Here is a 20,087-nt window from a genome sequence, read left to right on the forward strand (position 1 = left end):
TTGGCAGTGGCGGATTACTTGTGAAGTGTAATCAGGTACTGATTACAAATAACATAACAAAAAAATTGCAATCAGTAAAAAAATCTTGCAGATTACATTTCTGGGGTAATCAAATCTGATTACTTTTGGATTACTACCAAGCTAACTCTTTTATTTGATGTCACTTGCATTTCTTATCAGAGTTTCTAGAAATATGGACAGGTTCCCGGGGCACCTTACACAAATGTTGTAAGAGATCAGACCAGTTATATTTGAGAATCAACATCACAAAAACAGCCTCAAAGTTATCACTAAAGCAAAAGTGCATTAATTTATGAATTTACATTTTGGTGCGTTTGATGGACAAAACCCAACCAAACACACAGGACACGTTTAAATTCCACTAAGAGTGAAAATTCTAATAATAATTCAGATGTGTTTATCAGGAGTTAAGAAAGTTTAAAAAAAAAAAAAAAAAACATGCAAAAATTCCTTCAAATTCTTCTTTAAATTTGACGTTGACTCCTTTGCAGTAGATAGGATATAACATTTTAGAAGGCAGAGTTTACATTGCACAGTAATGTTTTTGCCCTCTGCCTTAAATGTGAAATGATCTCTGTACATCCAGTGGTCAAATGCTGATTTAGACTGCTCCATCTTCACCTGGCTAATGAGGAGTATCAGGTTTGTGTGCAATCTGACAACCCTCCCCCTCCCCCAAAAACACTCCAGGAGTTACAGAACACATGGGCGCCTGCAGGATTTATTCTGTGGGTATGCTGCCTAATTGAACTTTATGTATGGGGCATGCTCCCCTGGCAATTTATTTTTATTTAAAAAATTTTTTAAATTTTTTAATTTTTTTTTTGTTGCAAAAACAACACCAAAGCATTCAATTCTGGTGACTTTGAGATAAGTGTTTTTTTTATTTTCTCGAGTATAATTAGCGTTCATGTAACTGTTGGCTAATGCATTTCTTCCAGTAAAGGTTGAACAAATGCATTCTCACGCTATAAAAAGCAAAACGCACCACAACGAACAGACCAGAACGCAGGTGTCTCGAGACGCGTTTTTATCAGTTGAAGAAGTTCTTTTTAATTTGACACAGCTTCTAAAAATGCAGTGAGCGGAAGCAAAAACACGTTCAATTCGAACAGCCCCTTGTTCACGTGACACATCACTAGCTGAAGTTTCTTAAAATTACCTCTCAAAAAGACAGCCTTTTGTTTCAGTTGATTGTAGGGACATTTCCACTGTATCCAGCGCTGTTTGTTCTCTGTATTCGTAAATATCCTGATACTGTTTAACTGTGTGAGAAACCGCTCCAAGAGAGTGCTCTGAACGAATTATACTGAATCACAAATCGATTCAGACCGTTTTGCAAGCCCGTTTGGTCGATTCACTGAAAAGAACCGACTCAAAAGAATTATTCATTCGCAAATTGGGCAACATTAGTTCTTTTAAACAGCCAACAGCAATACAGAACACACTTCATGATTGGTGAAATATTCTGAGAGCAAATATTTCTCAGGTCAATAGTAGCGCTTAAAGTACGCACAGTGCGTACGGCCCTACAGCTGCAGGTGTCACTGACCGCACGTATATCGTATGTAGGTTGATTCAGAGTGAAAAATGTAAAATATTTTAGAAAAAGGGAAAAATTACAGTGAACAATTTGAAGAAAATATGAACAATGTACTGTCGTTGCCTAATTAACATGTAATCATGTAATCCATAACAAAGTAACTGTAGTTCAATTATGAGTATTTTAAAAATCAATTTAATCCAATTACAAATACAAATTACAAGTATGTTTACATAATCCAGATTACATGTAATCCGTTTCTACCCAGCACTGGATTTAGGTATCATTTTTTTGTCAAATGCCACAAGAGGGCACACTTTACCAGCAGAACACTACTCTGTTGTCTTTCCAGTTAGGTTAAGGCTAAATAAATAAATACATAACTAAATGACGACGATGATGATAGTGATAATAATAATCATCATAAATAAAATAAAAAAATCAGAAGAAAAGCTAGATGCTAAACAAAAGATGATTTTATTTTCTGTTGTAATTATAGCAAGAAGTTTTATCTGGTATTGATTTAATTTTATTGTCTTTATTTATTTATTTATTTATTTATTTTTGTGGAGTGCCCTATGAAGGTGTGAACAAATTCTACTTATGTTGTCATAAGAAAAATGGCTATTTACACTTTTAACTGTAAATTGTAATTCATTTATTAGGCTAAAGTGATGTGGTTGCAGGTGTTTTTCTTTTCTTTATTTTTTCTAGTATCCCATGAATGTGTAAGACAACCACTGCTCATGCCATAAAACTATTGTACTACTGTACTAATCTTATCTGAAGTTGTAATGTGAGACCCTCAGTTGGGCTCAAACTCCAGATCCGCACAGGCCACCTCCAGATTCCAGCTTTTGAAAGTTTCCCCTCTCGATCCCGTTAGAAGAAAGTTTAAGAAAGCGCCCTTCAAACGAAGAGGGCCAGCAGGATCCTTTGAATCATGAGGCGGGATGTCAGGATGTTTGCAGAACAGGTTAAGTCACCTGAATGCAACACAACACTTTAGACTTTAAACGGACAAGCGGACTAATTGCTATTGAACAACGTAAACTGGAACTTTCGCTGAAAATGCCGTTTTATAAGAGAATAGTGCAGCCTCGGAGCCTTTGCAGGTTTAATAGAGAAGGATTAGACGTGGATGCTGGTGTTTTTAATGGGGATTTATTTCCTTCCCTGGATGCTGTGAACTGTAAAACTTTGATTTACATACTCCATCAGCTGTCCGATCTGTCGCAGCACGCCAGCAGCATCTTTGTGGAGATTCACACCGAAACAGCTCTGGTGATCAGTAAAGCTTCTGCGCTGCAGGACAGGTTGGATTCTCTGCAGGACACTGTACTACATCTCAACCACAAGAGGATCAGAATACGTGAGTTCTTTTCCCTGCATTCATTCAACCACACTGCATCATTCCAGGTGAATTCCAAATTCCTGCTTGACATTGATTGGAAGTGAAATTCCTTGTGTTATGTTGCACTTTTATCTCATGGCATCTGTGGTTGCACATCTTTTTGTAGTTGAGCATATAGTTTTAAATGCTCTTCCCATTGCCCAACACTTTCCATTCCTCAAAGGTTGAATTGCAGCTCCAATTAGGATAGTATAAATAGAGGTTGCTGGGGCAGACCCTGTCAACAATAATGGTTGGCACAACATTAAATGAGATGTGTTCTTCTGGGGTCTCAAGTTTGTTTGAAAGTGCATTAGAGTATGTGAAAAAACTGTTTTAGTCATTATGGAATTTATTTGGATTGAATTTCTCTTGCACATAGTGTAATAAGATTATACAGTTGAGTGATTGTGCAGAGATTTTGTTATTAGACCATTGCCACAATGCAATGTTGGAGTCTTTCTTTTAAACAACCTTGGAAAACAATGCATCAGAAAACATAATGGCTTTGCTTGTAAGAAACACAAGGCAAACATATAGACTTCATTTTAGGCCAAACAGATCGGATAAAGATACTGACACTAACCTTGTGGCATGGAGCCCTTTCACATTTTTTTTTTTTTTTTTAAAGAACATTGTTACATTAATTTTCAAAACCAGACACAATTGTCAAAAAAGGGCTTTGTTAAGCATAGTTGACCAAGCTGGCAGTATAATGAGCCTCCTTTATTTCCTGTTTCTCAGTGCCTTCTCTATGTCCACATATTCCTGTATATCTCTGTGGTCAATATGTTGCATTTTCTGCTCACCAACTCTCTGCAATGCTTTCACCTCCAATATAAACAAAGGGGGTTTTCACTGGCCCTGCCTCCAGAGCTCAGCCCAGAGTAAGGTGAGTGGAGTGCAGGAAACAGAGGATAAGTGGATACATGTGTGCTGCAGACGTCCAGCCCTGGCCGATATATGAATGACACGAAAAGAGAGAAAGATAGTGATTCACTGGTGCATATGAAATGGGACCCTATTGACAAGGGAGCTTCATAATACAATGGAGATAATAATTTCACTTTAAGCCACAGACAAATTACACCAGCCTAATCCCCAACAGTCCAGTATGATATGGTCAAAGGGAATCCATTATATGTTGTCCAATCCCATTATAAACTGGCTTTTTTTTTTTTTTTTTTTACCTAGTAAAAACATGCAAATCCTTGGATTATGAAGTTTCCATATTTGTTCATTTTAAAAAAAAAATCAGAGATCAGCATTGAAACATTCTCTCTAAGGGTACGTTTACATGACAACGATGTACTAAAAATGGAAAAGTTTTTCCTTTGCGTTTTTGAGAAGTTTCGCGTACAGACGACAACGTTATCAAAATGATCCCTGTTCACACGGATCCGCGAAAACGACTAAAAACGCTGTATTATGCATGCCAGGCCAGTAGATGGCAATGTCAATTTGTGAAGAAACACTACGCGCCTGCGCAAATAAGCATTCTTCAACAGAGTGGTGAATTCAAACAATGAAGATGGCGATCGCTGGTCGTAGTAGTGATGCAGTAAATCTACACTTTGCTGGAGAAGCGTCAATAAACTCAAAATCTTGAGCAGCACAAACACAGTCCTGTAGTCCGCCATTGCAGTTTTGAATGTCTCACGCGTTGTTTTGAAGTACTCGTGCATGACTATAGACTGAACTCTCTAGCATTGAAACATTCTCTCCAACTTTTTATGCGTTTTGGCTGTTCGTTTACACGACAACGGCGTTTTGGGGCCTGAAAATGCAAACTTTTGAAAACAGGTTTCAAAGTGCAAGTTTTTGAAAACGATGCCGTTATCGTCTCCATGTAAACACACACAAAAACACGAATCTGTGAAAACGATGACGTCATGCGCACACGTATTACGTGTTATATAAAGAATGATGGATTGATAGGCATCAATTTGAGATGTATAATTATCAATATGAATACTGGTGTCTGCAAATAACAATAATTAACAGTTAATTCATTTGGAGTGTTTTGTATGGGGTTTGAACATTGTACAGTTGGCAGAACCTGCAATTTGAAAATCTTGAAGTTAATATTTGGATTCAGATGGGAAAAATGTATTTGTATTTTAAATGTTATTTCTTTATTACCTTAATTTAATTTGATGTACCTTTACACTGCAATTCATTCACCCACCGCTTATGTATATAGCCTATAGACAGAGATGTGATGCCATGTACAGTATTCAATGATATGCTTAGAATATGAAAACATGAGTCAGTGAAAATGCATGTTAGATCCAGTGTACACAAGACCTCTTTCTCCATCAGAAGATATCCATATATTCAGAGTTCATCAACAGCTTGTTATGTTAACTTACTCTCCTACCAGCCCTAGAGTCCGCAGGGGTTATACAGAAGAAGGCAGGAGACGAAGTGATGGTAAAAATGAGCAGAGTTTATTGAATAATCTTTTGAGTTCAGTCTATAGGCATGCACGCGAGTACTTCAAAACAACGCGCGAGACATTCAAAACTACAGTGGCGGATTACAGGACTGTGTTTGTGCTGCTCAAGATTTTGAGTTTATTGACGCTTCTCCAGCAAAGTGTAGATTTACTGCATCACTACTACGACCAGCGATCGCCATCTTCATTGTTTTTATTCACCGCTCTGTGGAAGAATGCTTATGTGCGCAGGTGCATAGTGTTTCTTTACAAAGTGACATCGCCAACTACTGGCCTGGCATGCATAATACCATGTTTTTAGTCGTTTTCGCGGATCCGTGTGAACGGGGATCGTTTTGACAACGTTGTCGTCTGTACGTGAAACTTTTTTCAAAAACACAAAGGAAAAACTTTTCCGTTTTTAGTACATCGTTATCGTGTAAACGTACCCTTGGATTATGAAGTTTCCATATTTGTTCATTTTTATTAAATCAGAGATCAGCATTGAAACATTCTCTCTAGTCTATTTAAGGAAAAGTTGAAAAAAAAAATTCTGTTCTACCTTACTCACCCTCATGTTATTACAAACCCATATGACTTTCTTTTTTATGAGCAAAAAAGGAGAACTTGTGCGTTGTTCAGCGCTAAATCTGTGAACATCATGCGTTCATGAAAATGCAATAAAGGTAATGATTTTCATTGAAAAATGAAATGAAATGGTTGTTTTCCACTTAAATCTACTGTATGCCATCAGAAGACTTGGAATATAAAACACAAGCCACATGGACTATTTTTATGTACTTTGGGTCCTTTTTTAAGCTTTAAAGTGAGTCTCTGTCAACTGCCATTTTATGAAAATGATAGGCAGCTATATTCATTTAAACGTTTAATTTAGGTTTGAAATGACATGAGGGTATGTAGGGTTGTAAACATGAATCAGTAACTGTTGCACTGATTTGTCTACAGCCCAGTAAAAATCTAGGCTTTGTCATCATGCAAAACAGACTAAATGTTTTTGCAACATAAAAGTTACAACGGACATCTTTCTGGTATTTTGTCAGCACTTCAGCCCCTATTTTCTGCCAACATGATCATACGGGAAGTCGACATGTTGCTACCGAATGTTGCAATAACCTGACATTGACCCATTCTCCGAGTTACTGACAAGCGGCACCTCCCATCAGACATTTAGCATCAGTTCAAATATGTTGTGTTGTAATTGTCTTCATGTAATTAATGATGAGTGCGATTCTGAGGTTAAATTTTCCCTCTAAGATTAAATTTTTACTCCACTGATGGTCAGGTTTAGGGTTGGGGTTTGGGGGTAGAGTTGATAAAGTATGCATGTCTCTTCACTGTAGTACATCATTTACAACAGCATTTTTTACTTATTTTACAAGTTGTTTTACTTGTAAAAGTTTCCCTCTGTGGACATTTCACCCAGAAACTTGAGCTCACACTTGCCCATACATTCAAGAACACTTCCCACTTCGGCCACTGGGAGCAGTGGTTCAAATTTTGGTAAGCACAGAGTCAGATCGAGTTTAGCTAAATAACTTTTAACCTACTGTCGCTGATTTTACAGTGAGCTCCTTTACATGATGCCCTTTCCCACTGGCGATAATAAATCCCATTTTAGGTACTTTTTCCCTGAGACTAGTACTTTTCGTAGCTTTCACACCTGAGGAATCACACTTGCAAATAATTCACAAGAAAAATTGTCGATACTACATGACATCACTACGGGGTCCTTTGGTGAGTGCGAATGTAAGAGGGGAAAATTCTCCTCGAGTGTGCTGTTCTTCTTAAATACATAAGAAGAGTTCTCATCTAGAAAGTTACTAAGGGATAAGTACTGGGACTGTACGTGGGAAAGTGCCTATGGACACCAGAAAGCCATTTGAGAGAATGCTGCTGAAGACAAAAAGCAGGATTTGCGTTTACATGCACTGGGTTAGTGGTTTTTTTAAATTGGTGTGCTCTAGTTGTCTGTGTGTGTATACATGTGTGTGGTTTTTCCCTTTCCCACTGTACTCCTCAGAAATGCTGAATTCATGCTGATTTGGTGATGTTAGTTATCTGGTCTTTTCCACGCACATGCACACTCTTCAAAAACCTTTAAGAATGCCATTATGTGTTTACTTGGCCACATCATACAGTAGAAACCTAGGTGTGTTAAAACGCTTTCTTTTAATCCCTAAAGCAGCATAAGGCAAATGCTGTTTAAGTTTTTAGGGATGTTTCAAAATGCAGCTGTCTGCAAAATCCTTGGAATAAACCATTTTCTTAAGTGCATTTAAATGTTGGCTGTTTCTGTCATGGCCCAGTCACGGCCAATTACCTTGTCAGACTGGACCGTGGCAGTATCGGCCTGCCTTTGTGTTTGGTGTTCCCCCTTTGTGTGAGTGCATGGGTCCAGTTGTTTGGACCGTCGTGCGCACGTCACCACCGTGCACTCTCTGGTGATGTCATGGTCCTGTCAACCGGTCAGGTTGGGCTTTGTCTGATGAGGACCATGACGTCATCGTCCCCTGTCTGTCTTGTGTTTCGTGTTTATGTTTTGTGTGGGCGCACGGGTCTGGCATGCTGAATCAGCGCTTCCATGGGAACCCTGATTATTTCCATGGGAACGCTGATTTGTTACAACCTTCAGCTGCGAGCGGCAGCTGTCTCTTGTTTGTCTCCCTCTATTTATTTCCCCTCGTGTGCCATGTCCGATGTTGGATCATTGTTTGTGCTTGCTGTCGTGCGTTCGTGACAGTGATTGTGAGTGTATGTGGAAGTATGTTTTCCTGCAGATTGCCAGTGCTGCACACAGTATTGTTGGAGGAGGATTCCTTGGATCTGTGCCCACGTATTGGGAGAATCACTCGTCTGGGTTTTGCAATGCACACACCCATCTCACGAATTCTCATCCCTTGCCCACTTAACGGTTTTCCTTTTTGAGCACGGACGATCTGGCGCTGGAGTGCCTTTTGTGTTTTTGTGTTTAATAAAAGACTGACATTTATCTCCTCTGCTCTTGGGTTCTGTTTCCCCAGCACTCTGACAGTTTCTGTTTATTCTCACAATAACAACTATAAAGTAAAATCTAGAATTATTTATAGTTGGATCTGAAATGTATAAACCACACACACATTGTGCATGCAATCCAGCTGTTATATTCTTCCCCACTCCTCCCTCAGGGAACAGCTCTAACCCTTTCCATAGAGTTTGTCTGCAAGGGGAAAGCATGTCGAAACCAGATGTGGGTCCAGCCCTTATGAAGGCTTTCTCTGACACTTTTTTTGATTACAGCCATATGGATACACACCCTCTTCCTTTGTGTTTTTGTGATATTTCGCTAATATTATATGTCTCTTTGTTTTTTTATTATATGGTTTTTTCTGAAGTGTAATTTTTGGAAAAAAAAAAGTGTAATTTTTGTGCCACTAGCAAACCAAGCTGAAATGATTGTTTTTAAACCGGTTCCCCAAACACTCCCCCCGTCTGACATTGCTCAGTAAAACAGATCATGCCATATCCTGGGGCAGTGTTGCTATGTCAGGCCAGACTTGTAGCACTGTGATTTTGGTGACAGTAGTTCGAAAGTTTTGCTGCTGAATTTAGTCTGTGCTCACCAAAATTTGAACCAATGCCCCCAGTTTTAGAGCGAAAATGCATCCTCCGAATCATGCTCACTATTGTTTATGTGAACTCAGTTACTTTGTGGTTTCCATGGGACCAGAACCTGTGTCTCAGTGGTAGCATCAGAGGGAAAGGTGATCATGTTAAAATTGATGCAAAAATGTCTGATAGGGGTGGCGCTTGTCAGTCATTTTACAGAATGGGGGCAATTTCAGGGTACATTAACATTTGGAAGCAACATGTCAATTTCATGTGTGATCATGTTGTTTGGACTGGTTGGGATCCTCAAACAAACAGAGCAATGTTTCTGTGCCACAGAGCCACAGTGATTTCCATGATTAATATGGAAATCAACCTGCAAATGGCTTACTTAAATTTGTCTCCACATGTTAAGCTAAGACAGGAGAAAGCATTTAAACATCTGAAAAAATTACATGTTTAAGCTTTACATTTTTGTTTATACTCTCTTCAAATTGCTTTTCCCTTTACCACCTACTCTCTTTTTCCAGATTGAATGGACATTGATGTTTTTTTTTTTTTTTTGCTGAGAGGGGGAATAATGGAATGTGAGCAGAGAATCTTGAATTCTGAAAGCTGGAACCTTGGTGAATGAATCTATTGAAATCTGTTGTCTGTTTAGAATCCTCTGAAGTCTATATTGAAGGAAATATGGACAGTTGCATGCTCTATTTTGGTGAATGACTGTGCACAACAACTTATCAAATTTTTGTGAGCACGTTAATTCAAAGCACAATTTTTGTGCCAGTGCAAAGCACAAGTGGGTTTATGAGTGCAAACTGTAGGTGTATTGTATGTTAATGAAGTGCCGTAAAGTCCAATTTGCTATTTACCTGAGAAATAGGACATTGCGCTAAGACATCTGAGAGCATGCCTGTTTTCAGCGCAAATTCTAAACTCATTTCCTACATTTGCAGTTTAGAGAGTCCACCAGCAGGTGGTAATAAAGTTCATGTCCAAACTCTGAAAATACAATGGAACATCAAATTGTCCCACAATTGCCATTTTATGGAAAAAAAAATTAGGAGATTTAAACCATTTATAGGTCATGTTAATTTTTTTATTATTATGTATATATTTACAATTGTATATATGATCTAATTTATATAGGTATTTATTTCACCTATTGTTGTGATTGTCGAGTGATTTTTAAGTTACAGCAGAATGGGCCTGTGGAAGAAGTTGGAGAGGGTAAAATGTTTGGACTTTGTTATTTTGATTATATTTTCATTTCGTTTGAAGTGTTATTTGAATTTAGAAATATTTTTGGTTTCATTTTTTTGTTTCAATAAATGAATCGAATTTTTCAAATCAAAATCGATCGGTAGAAGTGAAGTGGGTGCCGATATAATCGCTGTTAATACTAGCCATGATTTGTGTGTCAGTAGATTAAATTATTAATATTAATTCTCTATGAGGTCACGTGACGCCGTGCAAGAAGCAGACGTGTGAGCGACGAGCTCTGCGCACTTTGCTAAATTTTTTATTATTTTCATGTTATAATCTGGTGAAATTTGATACACCCAGTTACACATTTGCTCTTTGAGGCAAAACATGGCAAAGAAGTCAAAATCCTCGGGCTCTGGAGACATTAAAAGACACTTACGTGTTCAGGATGAAAGCCCCGACAGGCCTACAGACCGGTGACTCGATTTGGATGGCGTGGCGGGATAGGTGATCCAGCGTCAGTTATCCAACATGTCGGTGATGTTGACGAAGGTTCTTGCTGATTTGGAGGATCTTGCTGTAATACGTTGATTTGATCGATTACGATGATGGAAATAAAATTCTCTGAGTTAGTTACAAGAGTGACTGATGTTGAGAGACGAATCGATTTTTTGGAATCTTCGGAGAGGGAATTAGCCGCTAATCCACCTGCGACCAATGTTGATTTGGAACATCTCCTTGAAAAGCTTGAAGATCTTGAGAATAGAAGCCGCAGGAATAACGTTCGAATTGTTGGAATTCCAGAGCATGAGGAGGGCAGAGATATGGTGAAATTTCTAGATGAGATTTTCCAGAGTTTGCTTGACATAACAGGCCACAAGCTGGAAATCGAGCGAGCTCACAGAGTCCCAGCTCACAGATTTGCTGAGGGAGACAGGCCCTGATCGATTCTGGCCAGATTCCTGAGATCATCCGATAAAGATCTTGTGTTGTGCCAGGCGAGGAGCAAAGGTAAGCTTTCTTGGAAGAACCATAATATTTTCTTGTTCCCGGACTTTGCGAGTTCGACAAGAGAGAAACGCGATCGGTTTAAGGAATGTAAGAAACTCTTACATCAGCAAAAGATCACTTTTGCTCTGATGTTTCCGGCCAAACTGAGAATAGAAACGAAGGACGGTCGCAAAGTATTTACATGTCCCAATCAGGCAATGTCTTTTATTGAATCAATGGGTGAGTAAACCATTGGGTGTTTCTCACGTGAGTGGGTCGACTCGCTGTACTTACTCTGGCTTTTGAGGAAGCTGGGCGTCATTTTGGTTTCTTTTTTCTTTTTGCATTGGCTCCGCCTAGCGGCTGGAGTTTGTTTTGTGAATAACACTTTTCCTTAAAGAAACTTTTGCATTGACAAAAGATTACGTTTGCATTGAAGTTCCCGGCCAGTTTGATAGTGGACACTATGGATGACCGCAAAATATCTACATGCTTACACAAAGGATGTCTTTTATAAAGTTTACGGATTGTGTAAGTCATGGTATATACTTTTAATGCGGCCTCCGAGTGAATTGACTTGACCATCCGGGGAACCGGGATGAAGGTTTTGCTTCTTTTTGTATTGGTTCTGCCTAGCGGCTGGAGCTTGTTCTATTGAATAACACTCCTTTGGAACAGCTGTGGATTAATCTGTTCGTTCTTCGTGCTTATTCCTCCTGCTGGCTGGAGTTTGTTTTGTTGAGTGTTTTTATGGGACATTGGAATGATTCCGTCATCCGCTGAACTCATAACAGCCGGCTCACTGAACATTCGTTTGTCTGTCCGAGGAATCTTAATGGTTTTATATCAGCTGGAATTTGTTTTGTGGAGGATCACACCTTTGAGACAGTTCTGTGTATGAATCTGCACATTCTTTGTGTTCATTCTTCCTATTGGCTGGGGTTTATTTTACAAAGTATTTTCTGTTATGTAATTTTGCCTCACAAATTTGTGAGGCAAAATTGAGCAATCCGATGGCAAAGTTGTCGTGGGGGCTCGTGGGCGTTCATGGACCTTTTGAGGGATTATCGCCGGTTGGCACTTTTGTGCACGGGGTTTATGCGCACTTTTTTCTTTTTTCTTTTTTCTGTTTGTTTTGTTCGGGGGGAAGTTCAGGGGTTTGATTGTTTCACCAATGGGGAATGTGGTCTGTATAATTTTTGTTTTTGTTTTATTTTTTCTACTATATCAAAATGTCAAATGTTAATATGAGTGTACTATCTCTCTCCACATGGAATGTAAATGGGTTGGGGCACCCCATAAAAAGAAGGAAGGTTATTACTTTTCTTAAACGTAAGAAATATGATATAGTGTTTCTTCAAGAAACACATCTCTCCCCTCAGGAAGCTGAAAAATTTGGGAAGATATGGGGTGGACATGTTATTTTTAGTGCTGGCTCAAGTAAGAGCAAGGGAGTCATTATATTGATTAATAAACATCTACAATTCAAATGTCTCAAACAGACTAAAGATAAATTAGGGAGAGGCATTATTTTTTAGCTGAAATTCAAGGGCAAAGGTTGATTTTGGCTAATATATACGCACCTAACGCTGATGATCAGGGCTTTTTTATAGATCTTGAAGGGATGCTGCAAACCGCTGGCATCCCTCATGATATAATATTGGGAGTAGACTTTAATCTTTTGATGGACTCAGTCCTTGATCATAGTGAAGCAAAAGTGTGTAAACCCCCTAGAGCAACACTGACGCTTCACAGGATATGTAAAATCTTGGTCTTACGGATATTTGGAGACTTTTGAACCCATCTGGTAGGCACTATACATTTTTTTCATCAGTCCATAAGATTTATTCTAGAACAGATTTTTTTTTTATATCCAAATCCCTCATTTCATCTGTTGTTGATTGCTCAATTGGAAATATCTTAGTCTCAGATCATGCCTTGGTGAGTTTAGAGATGTTGCCATATACAGAGAAAAGGAAATCATATAGTTGGCACTTTAATGTATCCCTTTTGCAAAATCCTGATTTCCTACAAATGTTAAAGACTGAAATCAATGTTTATATGGAGACCAACTGGTCCTCAGTATCTTATGCGGGCATGGCTTGGGAGACATTTAAGGCGGTTCTTAGGGGTCGGATCATACAGTATGCCTCATTCATCAAAAAATCCAAAGCACAAGAACTCATGGAGTTGGAAGAGAATATTAAAAGTGCAGTGGCAGAGCTGAAGCGCTGTATGTCATCTGATGGCCTCAGAGAATTGACCTGATTGAAATACAGATATAATACTATTTTGTCACGGAAAGTGGAGTTTTAGTTATTCAGGGCAAGACAGTCATACTTTGAGTCAGGGGACAAAGCTGGAAAACTTTTGGCTAGATATATAAAGCAGAGAGAGTCTCTTTCTATCATTCCCTCAGTGAAATCTGCTGGTGGTGAAATTTTTACCTCAGCCATTGATATTAATAATTCCTTTAAAGAGTTCTATCTTGATCTGTATAGTTCCACGTCTTCGTCTACTGATGAAGATATTAGAAACTTTGTGGAACCATTAGATCTTCCTAAACTGACGATTGAGCAAAAAAACTCTCTTGATTCTGAGATAACCTTTGAGGAGCTTGACGAGGTAATTAAGTCCCTACCAACTGGCAAGGCTCCGGGGACAGATGGTTTTGCCGCAGAATTTTTTAAATCCTATGCAACAGAACTGGCTCCACTTTTGTTAGAAGTTTATACTGAATCATCAAAGAATGGAAAGCTTCCTCCAACCATGACATAAGCCGGATCAGTCTGATTCTTAAAAAGGACAAAGATCCAAGCGAGTGTAAAAGTTACTGTCCAATCTCCCTGATCCAACTAGATGTAAAAATATTGTCAAATATTTTGGCTAACCGATTAAGTAAGGTTATGACATCTCTTATACATATAGATCAGGTGGGGTTTATTCGGGGCCGCAGCTCTTCTGATAACATTAGGCGTCTCATCAATATCATGTGGTCAGTAGCGAATGATCAATCTCCGGTCGCTGCCATCTCACTTGACGCTGAAAAGGCGTTTGATATGGTAGAATGGGATTAACTTTTTAAGATTTTGGAAATGTATGTGTTTGGGAATACATTTATTGGTTGGATTAAGTTACTTTATAGACACCCTGTAGCAGCGGTACAAACAAATGGATTAATTTCAGATTATTTTACTCTGAATAGGGGCACCCGGCAAGGCTGCCCTCTTTCCCCATTATTGTTCTGTCTTGTCCTGGAACCATTAGCAGCTGCGATAAGAAATGAGGATGATTTTCCAGGGGTGGTTGCGGGAGGTGTGGTGCATAAGCTTCTGCTTTACGCAGATTATATTTTATTATTTGTCTCTGAACCTACTAGATCTACGCCTTGCCTCCACAGAATTATTAATTCCTTTTCCAAGTTCTCAGGATACAAAGTTAATTGGTCTAAATCCGAAGCTTTGGCTCTGACAGCGTACTGTCCAGTAACGGCTTTCCAGCCGAGCGCCTTCCAATGGCCCAAACAGGGCATTAAGTATTTGGGGATTTTATTCCCAGGAAATTTGTCTGATTTAGTTAGTGTTAATTTTGACCCTTTAATAAAAAGGTTTTCGAGCAATGTGGGCAGGTGGGCTTCATCATATTTATCGATGATTGGGAAGGTTAATGTTATTAAAATTAATTGTATTCCAAAATTTAACTACCTGCTAGATGTACCCCTCTCTTATTTCAAGCAATTTGATAGCATAGTGAAGTCCTTCATTTAGAATGGTAAACGTCCCAGATTGCATTTTAATAAGTTACATAGGCCGATTGACAAAGGAGGGTTAGGCCTACCCAAGATTTTGTTTTATTATTATGCATTCAGTCTCAGATATTTGGCTCATTGGTCACTTCCACCTGAGAGAGCCCCTCCCTGGTTTGTTATTGAACAGGCAGTTCTTGCCCCTATTTCACCATTACAAAGCATCTCTATCAAACTAATCGGAAAAGTTAAGTTACAAGTTATTTCGCATTTACATTCGGTATGGACTAAAGTGTCCAGATTGTTTAAATTGGACACTTATTTAAATGTTGCCTCGAGCATATGGCAGAACCCAAGATTATGTATTGGCAAGTCCCCTTTCTGCTGGCCAGAGTGGATTGTGAGGGGGGTTGCTACACTCAGTGACCTATATGAAAGTGGAGTGTTGAGACCGTTTGAAAACTTGGTCCAACATTTTGGGATCCCCAGACCTCAGTTTTATAGGTATTTACAATTGCGCCACCTGCTTTGTACTATTTTTGGGAGTAGCACACACCCCCCTAAGGAGGCAGATGCTTTGGGAGAGGTGATTGCGGCTTTTGGAAAAGGCCATGAGGCATCAGTGTATTACTCCCTGTTAATTCAGAGTATGGGGGATGGAGCTTCTATTAAGAGATTATGGGAGAAAGATTTTAGTTTGGTATTGGAGGATGGAGTGTGGACTAAGATTCTGAAAAATGTCAAGTCTGCATCTAGAGATGCAAGGGTTCGCCTTATGCAATTTAAAGATTTTACAAAGATTTTATTGGACCCCCTCTAGATTATATAGGCTTGGTCTTAAAGACACACCCACCTGCTGGTGATGCCAATCAGAAGTTGGAGACACAACCCATGTTTTTTGGGGATGCGTTAAGATCCAAGATTTTTGGTTAAAGATTCAGAATTATTTGCGTGACATTCTGGGCACTCACATTTTACTTTGCCCCAGACTTTGCATTTTGGGTGAAGGGGAAGTTATAAATTCGGGGGACAAATATTTAAAAAATTGCGTTCTGATTGGCGTGATGATTGGCAGGCAAATTATTTTAAGGGGAAGGAAGTCAGACAGAGCGCCACCATTTCCGGAGTGGTGTTCGGAGATGGGGAGGGTGGCGGCTTGTGAAAAGATGATAGATGGAAGGCTGGGGCTGGAGGACTTATTTTTCAGGAAGTGGGGTTGGTATTTGGCAGTTTTGGAAGACTCTAGGGGAAGGGATGAGGAGGGAGACGTTTAGTTTAATTATGCGTGTTTATTATATATTTTATTTTTTATTTATTTTAATTTTTTTATTTTATTGTTTGTGTGTATTATTTTATGTGACCACAGGGGTGTTCTTTGGGGTAGGGTGGGGTTGGTGTTTGGGGAGGGATGTTAATTTGGGTTAAAAGTTAAATGTTGATTCGGTGTGTATATGTTGTTTTTCTCTGTTGTGTTTTTTCTTTGAATCAATAAAAAATGTTAATTACAAAAAAAATATTACTTCTCTATACTAAGAAGAAACGTAGAATTAAATTGCACTTGATCCAGCCCATTAACACTTTGCACGCAAAATTTCGCCAAACCCACTTGCGCCTAGACTTAGCTTGCATGAAAATACCGAAACTTCATGGCCATGCCCACTGACTGCACTTAGCGCTAGCACTCTTAAAATAGAGCCCGAAATCTGGCCTACAGAGGGTTGATTGCTTACAATTTTTTAAATGGCCAGACCAAAATACTGGATATATCCAACTTCCTAAGTGGTCCATTGTCAGATCAGGAATGGTTTCTTTAAATATTTTACTTTCAGCAATAAACTGTACAAGTAAACATACTGTTAAATTATTCTCTCCAGAATAATGAGAAGATATAAGCAAAAAAAAAATAATAAAAAAAAATACAAATTTGGTGCATTGTAGATATTTGAAACTTCATATATAAAATATTCCCACCCAGTGACTGAAATATAACTCATGACCAGTGTGCTATTTCTCTCATCTGGGAAAGCTTTGCACTCTTGAGACTGTTTTGATATCATGTTGTTTAGACAGATGAACCACATATCTCTCCCATCCAGACAATGGATGACTCTGTGTAACTGCTGCAAAGTCCATCTTGGTGGGCATGTTTTTATTTTATGGCAGATTTTTATGGACCCTTATTTCTGTATTTCCATTTTGCAAGTTGTTGTTGGGAACTGGTTCTGTTTGCAGCCTTATGGGATATTAGTGTCTTTTATAAATGGAAGCAGAGGGCTTCATATTTACACACCATTTAGTACCTTTCCATTTTACTGTCAAAAACCTATAAAGAACATGTCCAGAGCATATTCCATCACACAATAAAAAGAAAAACAAAATTAACAGATATTTTGCATAAAGAAAATGAAGCCTGTTTTAAGAACAATAACTTTTTATTTATTTTTATTGTGACATACAGTAGCTTAATTTTCATAACAATGAAGCACAATATATATATATATACATATATATATATATATATATATATATATATATATATATATATATACACACACACAGTATTATTTCAATTGTAACAACATGGTAGTATTTATGGAAGTGAATTTGATTTATGCAGATTTTAATAATATATATAAAAAAAATTGGACTGGACTATTTTCACTTCTATATTAGAAATTTGTTAAAAAAAAAAAAAATATATATATATATATATATATATATATATATATATATATATATATATATATATATATATATTTTATTTTTATTTAATTAGTTATTTTTATTTATTTATTTTTGGGGTGAAATATGACCCAGTCATTTCCTTGTGAGATTCACCCATGAATATACTGGGTACGGGTTATGTACCCCTATTTTCTTTCTTGTTCTGTCAAGAAACTTCTCTCATGATGATTTTGAAAATTTTGATTTTAAATAATAGCCAGACTAAAAGCATCCAGTTCTTAACATGGAAGGCTCTAGAAAGCCAGTGAGTAGCACACGTCTGGTGAGATTTTAACTTGTCAATTTTCTCATAGAATCTAATTTGATAGAACGAAAGGAAGAGGTCTAATGGAATTACAGTAATGGAAGGAGAATGGCAGGTACTTAAGAAGAGCATAGAATGATGGAATTGCGGAATGTCAAGATAGAGGGTATATTTAAATTTAACACTAATGAAAATGAGGCAGTAGGTACAGACCTCTTAATGTCATTAATGGTCTTAATGTCTTAGGTCACATCTCATTTTTACAACTATGACATTTTTTGTGAAGGCACATTTCAATGTTTTGTTGACTGAATGAAGGTAAACAATAGTACAACCAATTGATCAGTCTGTACTTCTATCTCTCACATCCTCATTCTCATTCTTGTTAAATAAATTATTCCGCCTACCCTTACTAAGGTTTATAATATAAGAGATGGATTAAAAAAGAATATGAAAGAGTAACAGAGTAATGCAGTAATGTGCTGTGGTTCAAGTTAGCAGGTGACGTGATTGCACTTCATCTCTCTAAATATATCTCCCTCTCTTTGTCTCGTACTTTTCCTCATACTTTCTTCAGCATTGCAAATGTGTGAAATGGCTTTTAGGCTGCTTGCAGAAAATACTGATGAAAAAGTATATGTGTGTGTACCAGGTCAGGTCGTAATGATCCATAACACTTTCCTTTTCAAGCTGAAACCTGCACTTCATGCTTTCAGTGCCATTAACCGGCTGCTGTGCTCTTCCCTTCCCTGTGGTGACTCAGCCTCAACAATAGGTGCCTTGTACTTGGACGCAGGGACGCTGAACCTACATTCCGCTTGGCACTGAGTGCAGAGCCTCTGTACGATTGAAGCACATTTGTTATATTGTTTATTTAGTCATGGCAGGGTTGGAGTAAAGGACTTCGGTTCACGATAAAAGTACTTTTTCAACCGTAAATCGTAAAGGTCAGATTCTAATGTTTTTACTGAGTTTCATTCAAGTCATATCATTCTTTGTTTCCCTGTGATTTCAGTTTGAAAGGCCACCAGTTTCTCTCGTTTTAGGGCATTTGCCTTCTGTATTTGGCCTCAGTCCATCTTTCTGTTGAGTGTCATTCCAAACCCATATGACTTTCTTCTGTGGAACACAAGCACATGTTCATGAGTGCACGAGAGAAGCTTGTTCATGGGTTTCTGCACAACCTGGTCTCATAGAATGAACGTTACTCTATATTTCGCAAACTGACTTTTATGAGCCGCTTTCAACGTTTCGCTGCAGTTTCCTGGTGAAATGAACACTAGAGGCTCTATTCAGTGTCACACAAATCATGAGTACAATTGCTGATTATGTCTTTATAATCACTTATTTTTCACTCTATTACTCACCCCCGCTATGTTATGATATCAAAACACTTTTACTTTAATGCATGATCTGAAAAATGATACATTTTAACACTTGTATTACATACCCACCTACATATCCACACTTATTCCAATATGAATAGCTTGCTTGTTAGCTCACCTGATAGAGTGTTGGACTCTGTACTTGTTGAGCAGTTCAAGACCAGACAAAGACGCACGAAAGTGAAAGTGCCATTGAAGCGACACGAAATGATGTGGTGGCTTCAAAACATTTTATTTTCATTTTGAAGTGACATTTTAAAACACTATCACTTAGGATTAGGTGTTGGATAAAGTTAAGGATGTCTGTTTTGTTAAAATCTCATTTATCTTTTAGGACACTAAAGGTTTAGGTGTTAGTTCAGGCCAGAGTAAGGATGTCTGTTTTGTTAAACTCTGATTTATCTCTTAGGACACTATTGGCTAGATTTTTAGGGTAAAGTTTTTGGTTAGGGAGGTATGTTTTACTCATTAAAACCTCCATATAAAATTTACCTTAAAAACCTCATTTTGCTCAGTTTTGGTGCCCCCCACAGGACATTTCACTTGGAAACTGCAGCTAAACGTGTAATGAAGCACGTAATTTCAGTTTTGCAAAAACGTTGCAATGCTCACATAAATTTCATGATATCAGGCTGTTCATACGAGAACTTAAATTGTTCATGCAAAACTTGAGCTGTTTTTGCTTTCACAAAGTTTAAGCGCGAGCCATTTAGAACGGGTTTCTTTCATGTGCTGTGCTCATGAATGCGCGAAGGAGATCTATTGCAGTAAA

The 20,087-nt window shown here is 38.1% G+C and overlaps 1 protein-coding gene across 3 annotated transcripts in view; it reads left to right on the plus strand.

The window, feature by feature from the left end:
* Positions 1 to 2,472: 2,472 nt before the first annotated feature.
* LOC127411446 (NHS-like protein 1) overlaps positions 2,473 to 20,087 on the plus strand; it is a 71,755-nt gene continuing 54,140 nt past the window's right edge. Inside the window, exon 1 of one of the 3 annotated variants that reach the window (XM_051647020.1) lies at positions 2,473 to 2,936. In XM_051647020.1, the coding sequence (XP_051502980.1) occupies positions 2,555 to 2,936 (382 nt within the window). In that variant the 5' untranslated portion in view covers positions 2,473 to 2,554. The remainder of the gene's footprint in view (positions 2,937 to 20,087) is intronic. The other 2 variants (XM_051647021.1, XM_051647016.1) reach the window with 2 other exon arrangements.

The sequence above is a fragment of the Myxocyprinus asiaticus genome, chromosome 20 (genome assembly GCF_019703515.2).
Source record: "Myxocyprinus asiaticus isolate MX2 ecotype Aquarium Trade chromosome 20, UBuf_Myxa_2, whole genome shotgun sequence".
In the NCBI taxonomy this organism is placed as follows: domain Eukaryota; kingdom Metazoa; phylum Chordata; class Actinopteri; order Cypriniformes; family Catostomidae; genus Myxocyprinus; species Myxocyprinus asiaticus.